Here is a 12156-nt window from a genome sequence, read left to right on the forward strand (position 1 = left end):
TCTGTAACCTTGTTATGAGCTAAAGGGAGACCAGCCTGAAGGCCAGTTAGGGTGAGATTTGGGACGAGTGTTTATTTGTGCCCTGGGTACCTCTGGAACTATAGCAGGGTGACTGTTAGCCCAGTGTTTCTATATATCTGTAACAGTTTTATGAGCTAAGGGGGCACTGAGCAAGGACTGGTATTTCAAATGGGGCATGAAAAATAAAAAGTCTAACAAACTTGAGCAGCGTTAGTCTCAAGAACCCCTGATAGATAGGCAGTAATGATCTGTAATCATAAGAATTTAGACGTGTTTGCTATGTTATTGTTTAGAAATGCAATACAAATGTTGGTTCTACTTTGTATAGAAACTAATATAAAGAGCCTTATGTTATTTGGTACACCTTTGTTTCATTTTCAAAGTTCAATTTAGCAACTGCCCCTACACTAATTTTCCAAGAGATTAACAACTCATAGTCCAGTAAAAGCAATATTCAGGGTGACTGTTATAGCCTTCACGTTGGTTTATATTACCTTGAAACTGCAACCTTAAAAGTTAAAAATTAACTCTCCACGCCCTTTGAATCTACTCATTCTTGTAAATACTTCAGGACTTTATGCCTTTTTTCATTCAGTACATCAATGGCGTCTGCGGTTCTTCAAGAGGAACTAAGCTGCTCCATATGCCGTGAGTTGTATACAGAACCAGTGACACTAAGATGTGGTCACAGCTTCTGCCTTACCTGTATCAACAAGTCCTGGGACAGTCAGGGGTTGAGAGAAGAGGAATACTCTTGCCCTGAATGTAGAGACACCTCCTTGATGAGACCAGCAGTAAAAAGGAACATGAGACTTTGTAACATAGTAAAATGTTTCCATCCTAACCGGACAAAAAAACAGTTTACTGGAATCATTTGCACTTACTGCATTAGCTCTCTGGTACCTGCAGTTAAATCCTGTCTCCTGTGTGAGGCTTCTCTGTGTGATACTCATCTGGAGGTGCACAACAAGTCAGAGGAACATGTCTTAAGCAAACCCACCACTTCCTTTGAAAACAAAAAATGTTCTTTGCACAAGAAGCTTCTGGAGTATTATTGCTCTGAGGACGGTGCTTGTATTTGTATGTCCTGCTGTATATCCAAAGAGCACCAAGGGCATCAAGTGGAGCCCATAAATGATGCTTGTAAGAAGAGAGTACAAAAACTACATAACTTGCTCAGCAAATTGGTTCCAGAGCAAGAGATGACTGATACAAAAATAAAGGAGCTGAAACAGCATAAAGATCATAAAAGTGTAGCAGAACAAGCTACTGGTATTTTTAGAGACATCAGGGAACAGCAGACAGCCTTGGAAAATATAATCCTAAATGCGATCCCCAAACAGGAGGAGAAGGTGACCCTTGCATTCTCAGACCAAATGAGAAAGCTGGAATTGAGGAAAGATGAGCTGTCCAGGAAGATTGGCCACATTGAGGAGCTATGCAACACAGATGATCCAATAAAGGTCTTAAAGGAATCACAGAGAGATGAGTTAAATTCAGCAGAGGAGAGAAGAGATGACTCTCTAGCAGATGATATGGATCACATTCTGATATCACAGTCTTTACTCACTGCATTAATTGACATTGTGATGGATGTCAAAGGAAAGACTGAATTCTGTGTGCAAAAGGCTTCAGACTTACTACTTGATGCAAAAGTTGCTGCCTTGGCTAATACAAAGCACACATCTGGTTCAACAAGCAAGAAACTCAAAGAGCAATCTACCCCTGCTAAGGAGCAGCACCAGAATGCAGGATCACCAAAATCTGTAGAAAGTAAAACAGTTCTCCGTGTTAGAACAAATACTCATAATATCCATTCAGATACAGTGTTGCCATGGCAACACTTTCAGCAAGTTTCGGCCATAGCCCTCGATGAAGGCACAGCTGCTACTAATGTGAAGCTCAAATATAAAAACAGTTTTATCACTTGGTCAGAAATACAACTGCGAGAAGAAACGCCAGAAAGATTTGAGTCCGGTCAGGTTTTAAGCTCCACAAGTTTTTCGTCAGGTCTTCATCACTGGGATGTGGAGACCAGCGAGTCAGGATACTGGAGAGTCGGGGTGGCCTATGCCTGTATAGAGAGGAAAGGACACACATTCTGCATTGGAGAAAATAAAGAATCATGGTGTTTGAGTATGTTGTGTGGAAACTATTCTGCTTTACATGAAGGTAAAGAGAAAGACTTGTCACGGCTGGATATTAAGGGAAATATTTTCAGAATAACAGTAGACTATGAGGCCGGCCTGCTGTCCTTCTCTCAACTGAAGGACAAGATGAGAACCATACACACCTTCTCTGCCCGATTCACTGAGCCTCTTCATGCTGCATTCTGGGTATCGTCTGGTGCTTGGGTGAGAATCAGTTCTTTGTAGAATGGAAAAATTCTTTGTAGAATGGAAAAATTCTGATATGGTAACAACCAATGCAACGCAACAAAATATCACTTATGTAACTTCATCAGCAACTTACATTTCCATTGCATGATGGGAAACAGTTTATTGTTTTCAGAAGTCATTGTAATGGCCCTTTTTATAATATATTAGGAACAAAAGTTTAGAATGTACTTACAGTATATCAGTACACGATGTATCATTTTGTGTAAAGATATATAGTTTAGTAGGGTAGGGTATGATTTACTTTGCTTCTGTGCTTCTTGGGGGGAGTGAACTTGTGAGTATTTGCCTTATGACAAGGATTATAGAGCTACACTGTCTATATATATATATATGCTCTCCTATATATGACTCTTCCTTGGATGATAGAGGTTGTATATTATTGTCTTAAAAGAATGTCTGTTGATGAGTATATTCCTACTAAGAGCATGCAATTTAACAAGGTATTTTACCAAGGTACCATATTACACCATATTGTGTTGTTAAATATTCTATATGTATTCAGTGACACCCTAGCCTTGTATCTAAAAACAATTACTGAATTGATTAGTGCACTTATATTTCACTGCATTGGAAATAACATGATATACTGTAAAACCAAAGGGTTCATTTACAAAGCTCCAGTGTGCACAGTGCAAAAATTGGCAGCAATCAGGCATTTTTTTTGCACTTTGCCCACTGCATGGGGCATTGTGCAAATAGGAACAGGCCTCTATGCCCCTTGGTGATTTTGCACTAATGCCCCCCAGGGACCCCTACACCATATCTAAATATGTATTGTGAACATATTTGTCACTGCTGGATGTAAGAATATAGGTCACATCATGGGAGCTGTGTTCGCTTAACATTGTCGGAGTTACACAGTGCCTGGGGACACATCATTTTTGCAGTCTGTAATAAAAGTTGTCTTTGGACTATTAACCTCTGTAAATGTGCTTTTTTTGCCAATATTTGTTTTACACAGCATCTAGGGGTATAAAACATCAAATTAATCTAAATCAGTTCAAAGTACAATAAACCTTTCAACCCAACCAGATGAGCTGAGAATTTCCCTGGGTGAGGTAGGAAAGACTTTATTGTCCTGGTCATGGGTGGTGCCATGACAATCTATTGCTGTACCAGTTTTCATTATAGCAGAAACACAGGACTCCTGTCGCAACCTAATAGGGGAGTCAGTGTGGGATGAGGGCTGAATAGGCTTTGTTCAAATAACAGGGGAAGGAGAAGGGAATTGGAGAGTTTGAAACATGTAGGGAAGGAGACAAAGTAACAGAGGTGGTACATAGTTAACAGGTCTGGGCTGAGAATCAAATCTGGGCATTTGAAGTACACAGAGGCCCAATCAAACAGAAGTTTTCAACGTAGTGCAGGTTCCACTGGCAAGTAGACAGAATTCAGAATGGAACAGCACCACTTGTCCTTTGCAGAATAAAAATGCCTTTATTGCATAACTTTTGGGGCATTACAGCAACATTTCCGGCCACATCTGGCCCTTAATCAAGCTAAACTGACAATGAATAACTCACTATTTAAATCCTCACACACCACCTAGTGGACAATTCACAAAACAGTGATACGCAACAGTGTATCAAATAGTATAATATAGCAGTATGATGTCCAAACATACTTGCTCCCAACAGTGCAGACAGAATATTTCATATGTAGTAAATCTATAGAAAAGATAAAAAATGAAAACTATAGAAAAAATTCAAAGAGGGGGTCTAAGGTCATACTCTTTATTTTACCCTAGCGGGGTTGACGTTTCCAGCTTTCTGATCCAGAAAGCTTCCCTATATAGCAGAGATTTGAGCCTATTTCCTTCTCATCATATGGGTTCCACTGTTTCTATAATCTGAAATATCAAACTCATGACGAAACTCAATAAAGTGCTCTGCTACCGCCTGCTCTTTTTTTTACATGTATTTATTGCAGATTTATGCTCACGAATATGTTCCCAGACGGTCCTTAATTTTTGGTCGACATATGCCAACCCGCAAGGGCATTTTATTTACAGAGAACCGTCATTCCATCCAACACAATTTAAAAGGGCTTTGCCTAAATCCCAACTGGAAAGGGTAAAGCGCATAGAGAGCTAATGAAGTGGCAAATGTGACATTAATATGTAATAAATTCCAGGAGAAATGATATCCTGATGACCTTTTAAAAAGACAATGTGAGGATATCAAGGTAAAAGATAGATCAGATATGCTTAAAAAGGAGAAAAAGGTGGAGAATCATGTGACTTTTGTAACACAACAAGCATATCGCAAAGATACTAAGGTGGCCATAGACCCATGTATGTGTATGTTGGGAGACGAGCCAACCAAAATAAGAAGGCTTGGATATCAGTCGGCTCGTTGATTGGGCTGGCCAGAAAATTTTAATCGGGCACCTTTATTGGCACCCGAACATTGGCCATTGTTAGTGTTGAATCGTCGGATACAGGTAGAATTATATTGTTTCTATCTGTAGATCTGTTGATTCATCTCTACATGTGTGTATTGAAATGATCGTCCTTTTCCAGGAAAGATCGTAATTGTAATGTCTATAACCACCTTTAGAAGTCACTGGTCTTTACTAAAGGATAATCTGCTCCATATAAAGGCATTTGAAATTTTTATGAAATAATTGCCTATAAGAAGGGGAGACATTTGGGCTCGTTATTGGTAAAGTCTGATATAGGAGCAAACAGTGTAGGGAGAGAAAGAGAGAGAATGTGTAAAAATGGTACTTTCCCTTGTTATAGTTGTAACTGTTGTACAGCAAGAGGAATTCCTTTACTATACCAGGAAAGGAAATTCGATACGTATTCCCGGGCAAACAATGATGACCATCCAGGAATGTATTTGTGAGCATAAATCTGCAGTAAAAACAGGTAATAAAGAGCAGGCGGTAGCAGAGCACTTTATTGAGTTTGGTCACAGGGTCACAGGGTTAACCAACTGAGATTTCAGATTATAGAAACAGTGGAACCCAAATGACGAGGAGGAAAGAGGCTCAAAGATCTGCTATATAGTGAATCCCTTTGAATCAGAAAGCTGGAAATACTATTTGATAAACTATATCAATAAAGGCAATAAAGGCATATTTATTCTACAAAGGATAGGTTTTCAGTTCCATTCAGAATTCTGTATACAGAGGCCCAAACAGCCCCTACCAGCTCCATAAACAGTGACTGTCTATGACAATTTTCAGCAGCCATTCTACCATTTGCCAGAACCTACAGATTGCCAGTCTGGGCATGATGATGGAATTAAAGGAGAAATATACTCCACTTTCTGACATAAGCGTATTTAGGTGGGTTATGTAGGAAAGGAGCATAAACTCTATCTGAACTTCCAGAAATATATATAAATGTATTTTTTGTCCACAGACCGGTGCTCACTGGTCATGCATTTCCTCGCTCTCCTTGTTCCATTTAAAGTGATGTATTCTGATATATGAACAATAGCATCACTGTAACATAACATGCCATCCTCATACTCTCCCCAGTGCCACACACACCCTTGTTGGAGAGAGTCCTGCTAAACCTAATCCCTAATCTTCCTGAAGAACTTGTCAATAAATGGAGGAACAACTCTAATACCTGTTGGATAGAAAGCAGAAAAAGGTCTCTCCTGGTACCCACTATTAATTCACATGGTGCATTGTGAACATCAACATAGCCATTGGTGCAATTTTAAAATGGAAAAAAGCCCCCCCACCCTCCACCTGCTATCTGTCGATAATGTTCTTGTCAGGAATAGCAGGACGAGTGTACAAAAGCTGGAGTCCATGTGCTTCTTAACAATGGTAGACAATGCCAAAGACAGTCTGTGTCAAGGTGTAAAAATCACACATGACTGATAAAACAAAGGAATAGTCCAATGGTCTAGGAAGCAGACAAGAGTCATATAACAGGCAAGAGGTCAGGGCAGGCAGAGGGCAGAGTCCAGTAAACAGAAAAGAGGTCAAAATGAGCAGATTCTCAGAAACCAGGCAAGAGACTGAGACTGGGGGGTCCGTTTACTAAAGTGCGGTAAATCTGACTTTAAGTTTCAGCATGTTATCGCTGAGAATATTTTTCCGTCAGAATATTCGCAGCTACTAAGTTTACTAAACAGCGATGTGCTCAGAAGTCATTGCGATCACTTGTGGTAACTACGTTAATGAACCAGCTTACGTTAGTTGTAATTTTAGTGAGTTGCGAATTTTCTGGCGACAAATTACGTTTTTGTGAATATTTATGCTATAAAATAGTCTTGTTTTATGGCGGTTATTATGCCAAGTTTTACTGTGACATTTATGGCCAGAAATGCATCTTCAAAACTCATAAACTTTATTGACTGATGATTATACCATCCAACAACATTACCAGAGTAACAGCAATTGAACATGTCTGCATCATATAAACCCTTCTGCCAATAGAATCATAATATGAACAAGAAATCATACCAGTCAATCTCTTTGCTTCATAGAAATGCACAGTTTAATGTAGCCAATCACAATGAAACCAAAAAAGTGTAGAGGCTGACGAATCCTTGGACTGTGATGCCGCTGCCAATAATACGCCTCTGAGCTGAAACTGCTGCTGTTGCAACAGATAAAAGCAGAAGCCAAAACATCCTGTCAGCAATAGCTACAGATCTCTCTCCTGTCAGCAAAGAATGAAGGGTAAAAAAAAGAAGTATTATGGGATATTTCCTGCCCCTTGACAATTTTCTGGCGAAAAAATACTTTTACGCCACTACATAGGTGGTGGTAAAATGTTGCGAATATTCTTGCGTAAATTAAGTCTTTTGCACATTTTGCTGTTTAGCAAACCAGGCGTCAATGTGTACGTAGCGTTATTTTCAGTGAATGCGATAACTGGCGAAAACATATTTTTGCGCAAGAAAATTCGCAGGGACAACAAAAAATCACAGGAACCACAGAAGTTCAGCAGGCTGAATCAAGCAAGGGAGCTGAACGATCAAGCTGCGGTATGAGGCAGACTCCTTAATGGCTAAATTGCAGTTAAATTGTCTTAAAGTAGAACTAAACCCTAATAACAAATATTTCTAGAAATGCCACATTTTATATACTAAGCTTAATTCTTCAGCTTTAAGAGTCAGCATATCTATAACAGTAATGATCCGGAACTTAAGTTGTTGCAAGAGCTCACCATCTTGGATTTTGTAAGTAGTGTCAGTGACACACACATGCCCACTTTGCTCTGGGAAGCTGTTAAGAAGCTAATCTTAGGGGTAGTGGGAAATTTTCAAGCAGAAAACTAAGTCTGCTTGTCATAAAAGCAGTTGCTACAGGACCGATTGATATTTGGGGGCAAATTCACTAAGAATCGAAGTTGCGCCAGGCGCAACTTCGCCGCTCTTCGCCGCACTTCGCCAGGCGAATTTTCGCCAGCGCTTCGCAAATTCACTAAAATCCGAAGTTGCGCACAGGGGTAGCGTAAGTTTGCGAAGTTGCGCTAGCGTTGATTCGCTATATAAAGCGAAGTTGCGCTAGCGAAGGCTAATTTGCATACGGCGCGAAATTCAAATTTCAATGGAGGAACACGTATCTGCACTACAAATGCCTAGAAAACCTTCAAATCAGCAAATAAAAATTTTATTTTGCCCTACACATGTGCCCACTGTCTAGGTAAGTTGCCATGAGTCAGGAAATGTAGGGGGGGAGGAAGGGGAGCCCCAAAAAATTTTCGATCTTTTTCAGCCTATCACCCATCATGTAGAAAACACGTTAGCGTTTTTTGGGACTTAGAAAAAATGTTGACTTTTTTTGAAACAATCCCTATCTACTCTATTGCGCTTCGCCAGGTCTGAGGTGGCGAAGGAAGTCTAGCGTAAAAGGTAGCGTTCAGTACACTGCGCAAGTTAGTGAATTTGCGTAGTTTCGTCGCTAGCGAAAATTCGCCTGGCGTAAGGTTGCGAAGTAACACTAGCGAAACTACGCCAGCGTTCGTTAGTGAATTTGCGCAGTAGCGAAAATGCCAAACGCTAGCTAAATAACGCTAGCGTTCGGCGCTTCGCGCCTTAGTGAATTTGCCCCTTGGATTCTAACTGCACTGGTTTCCCAGCCTCCAAGTAAAGAAAACTTGAATAAATTACTAATCAATCTTTTATTGTGACAATTATTTTCTGTATATACATATAGGTTGCCTTGGACTAGTACAGATCTTAAAATATATTGTGTAGCATTTGTACCCTACTTTGTTAGGTTTTAGTTCTCCTTTAGCGAGGGAGGAGGAGTTGAGTGTGAAAATAGAATGGTAAATTAATGCTTATTAAAGGGGCTCTTCACCTTCCAAACATTTTTTCAGTTGTTTTCAGATTTTTTACCAGAAATAAAAACTTTTTTCAAATGCTTTCCATTTTTTTTACTGTTTTTCCAAAATTGTAGTTTAATGTTCCTGGTTCTCTGGTGTTTCAGTCTGGCATCTGGGTGCAGATTCTGAACTGTAATAATTTGCTGCATTAGTTGATTCATTTCTCAGCAGCATCTGTGGGAAATTAGCAACTATTGTATCAATTACAACAGCTGCCTTTAATGGAGAAGGAAAGGCATATTTACTTGGGGGTGCCAAAAGTTAGACAACCCCAAGTAATTGTATTTACTTAACTGATACCCTGGGCCGGTGCTTTTATCAGGAGAGGTTTGTTTTTCTTGCTGTGATATGGCGGCCGTACAATGCCCAATCTGCAAGGATACATACAGAAACCCTGTAAAGCTGGCATGTGGGCACAGCTTCGGCCATAACTGTATTACTTAAAACTGGCAGAGTCAGTGGAAAAGATAGCACAAATAAACATGTCCTGAATGCAGAAGGAGATATCGAAGAAACACAGAACTCAACAAGAACCTGAGGCTGAGGAACCTTGCCCAGACTGTTTGTTACAGACAAGTATCTTCCATACCTTATCCATCTCTACTTCTATACCTCCTACTCTAATGTCTGTTCCTGATCTGCTTCCAGTGGAATAGACAAAAGATGAACCTGATGCTTTCTTGGATAACACAAAGTGCCCCATTCACAAGAAGCCACTTGACTATTTCTGTTACGAAGATGGTGATTGTATTTGTTTGTATTGTTGCCTGGCTGATGAACATAAAGGACACAAGTCAGATCTTCTAGCTGAGGCTTCCAAGAAAAAACAAAAAGGAACTGAGAAACAAGTCAGGTGAAAATATCTTCTAAGCACAACACAATTGAGGAGATGGTGTGCCATTTCCAGGGGCATCTGACACAAGTGCAAGACAAAGGTGTTTCTATAACAAAGCAAATCACTGCCATATTTAGGAATATCAAGGAACAGCTGGATACCTGAGAGAAGAAAGTCTTGGATGAGCTCTCCAAGCAGAAAGATTTGGTTTCCTCCCAAGTCACTGATCTAATAAAGAAGTGGGACAGAGAAAGGGATGGGCTCTCGAAGAAAATCCATCACATTGAGGAGCTGTGCAATATGGCTGATCCACTTAGGGACACATTTACCTAGGGTCGAATATCGAGGGGACACACTTACATTGTGATCCAAAACAGTTTTTTTAATCTTTCTTCTAACTGCAGATTTCCAGGCATGGAATACAAAGGGCAAGCTATCATGTACAAATCACAGTTGTATCCAGTGGCTGATGGAAAGTCCCCTAAGCTTCTTAACACAAAAAAATGTCAATTTCCAGGTACTGTAAATACTTGAGTCAGTTACTTACCCAGAATTAATCTTAAAGGGGTTGTTCAATTTTAGCAGGTATCTGGTTGCTAAGGACTTGTTTGTCTTAGAAAATGTTCAGTGGTTTGAATGACAGACTTGAATTGCATCCTGATGAAGGGAGGGTTTCCCCCACGAAATGTTGAATTACTGGTGGCATAATAAAAGGGGTATATTCCCCGACTACATTCAATTGAGTGTGTGCGGATCTGTTTCCAAACAATCACTTTTGAATGAGAGACTGACAGGGGCGATCCTGGCCCCTCCGCCGCCTGAGGCAGTTTGCAGTTGTTGCCCCCCTCCCCTGTGCACTCACCTTTTTGCGCCGGAGGGGGTCCACAAGGGCGGCAGAGAGGGCCAGGACGCTAGCGCAGAGAGCATATTTGCGCTCTCTGCATTAGAAGAGCCAAAACTGGAAATTCGCTCTTAAAGTACCAGGAGCAGCATTTTGTCACCCCTGGTACCTAGTGGGGCGCTGCCGCCTGTGGCGAAATTCTCAGTTTGCCTCATTGGCCAAGCACCCTTGAGACTGGTATATGAAAAGGTGAGGGACTGAATTTAAAGATAAGGATAAAAGCATACTCCAGAACTCCAGAAACATATATCCCAATTCTACAGTCACTTAAAGGAAAACTATACCCCCAAAATGAACACTTAAGCAACAGATAGTTCATATCATATTAAGTGGCATATTAAAGAATCTTACCAAACTGGAATATATATTTAAGTAAATCTTGCCCTTTTACATCTCTTGCCTTGAGCCACCATTTTGTGATGGTCTGTGGGCTGCCTCAGAGATCACCTGACCAGAAATACTACAACTCTAAATGTAACAGGAATAAGTGTTGAAGCAAAAGACAGATCACTGTCTGTTAATTGGCTCATGTGACCTAACATGTATGTGTAGAGACCCTGAGATTTGGGTGTATTTATCTCAGGCATTTCCCCTTGGTAAAAGGACACCTAAGGGCCCTTTAGTAACTCAGGCAGCTATGTCCCTTGCTGGGTCCACATTAGTTCATGGAGTTTGTCCACTAGATGGCACTGTTTGTCAATATAAAAGGGTTTAGCACCATGCGGTCTGGGTCTGTCCTGGGACTTTGCCTCAGTGTGAGGTACTACAGGTCCAGGTCTGCCGGGAAAGTTAGTTAAGTGTAAGATAGTGATAGTAATACAGTAATAGTCGCTCTAGGAGTGAAAGTCAGCACAGGGTAGCTAGTGAGCAGATGTGGCTCCAACGAGGAGAAATAGTGGGGTTAGGACCCCGTGGTATTTGAACCACTAGTGCAGGGACTACAGTGGGTGAGTTGAGGACCAGATAGGACCCAAGACCCAAGACCCCAGGCTGAATACAGTGGGTGAGGTGAGGATCAAGTCCGGTGCCAAGATACAAGACCTCAGGCTGAGAAACCCATGCCTTAGTGCTTCACCAGAGGGATAGTGCCCAGTGAGAGTGGTAACTATTCCGCAAGTCTATTGTTGCTGTAACTTTGATATATATTGAATATTAGCCCGTCTGCTGCACCTTGCCCCCTGGAGGGAATACTACTGTTTGAAGCTACTCTATAATTACTGTGAACATCGAAGTGCTTGTGAACTACAACCTTGCCACTGTTCTCTGTTAATAAACAAGTTATAGTTTACTGCAAAGAAATTGTCTGGCTGAATATCCTGCTGCATTGATCTACACCAGGTACCGGGAGTTTGCAGGGAGTTGCACGGGTACACTGGGGGTCCAGGGCACACTACAAGCAGTCTTAGCCTGGTCACACACAGCCTTAATACACAGCAAAAGCTACACCTACGGGTGCGCTACATATGGTTTGTTGGTATCTTTGTGAGTACGGTGAATCCTACGATCCCAGGGGGCGGCCCTTATTTTTTAAAATGGCAATTTTCTATTTATGATTACCCAATGGCACATGCTATTAGAAAAGTATATTATTATGAAAATGGTTTATTTACATGAAGCAGGATTTTACATATGAGCTGTTTTATGCAATATCTTTTTATAGAGACCTACATTGTTTGGGGGGTATAGTTTTCCTTTA

At 40.8% G+C, this 12156-nt stretch overlaps 1 protein-coding gene across 1 annotated transcript; it reads left to right on the top strand.

The window, feature by feature from the left end:
- Positions 1-623: 623 nt before the first annotated feature.
- On the top strand, positions 624-2396 carry LOC108701816 (E3 ubiquitin/ISG15 ligase TRIM25). Its single transcript, XM_018236833.1, has one exon. It carries the CDS (start codon positions 624-626, stop codon positions 2394-2396), a length of 1773 nt encoding a protein of 590 aa, XP_018092322.1.
- The last annotated feature ends 9760 nt before the right edge of the window (positions 2397-12156 follow it).

This window comes from Xenopus laevis, chromosome 9_10L, assembly GCF_017654675.1.
Source record: "Xenopus laevis strain J_2021 chromosome 9_10L, Xenopus_laevis_v10.1, whole genome shotgun sequence".
NCBI classification, from domain to species: Eukaryota; Metazoa; Chordata; class Amphibia; order Anura; family Pipidae; genus Xenopus; species Xenopus laevis.

Coding starts and splice junctions, on each gene's coding strand:
- LOC108701816 (XM_018236833.1), top strand. CDS start 624: ATGGCGTCTGCGGTTCTTCAAGAGGAACTAAGCTGCTCCATATGCCGT.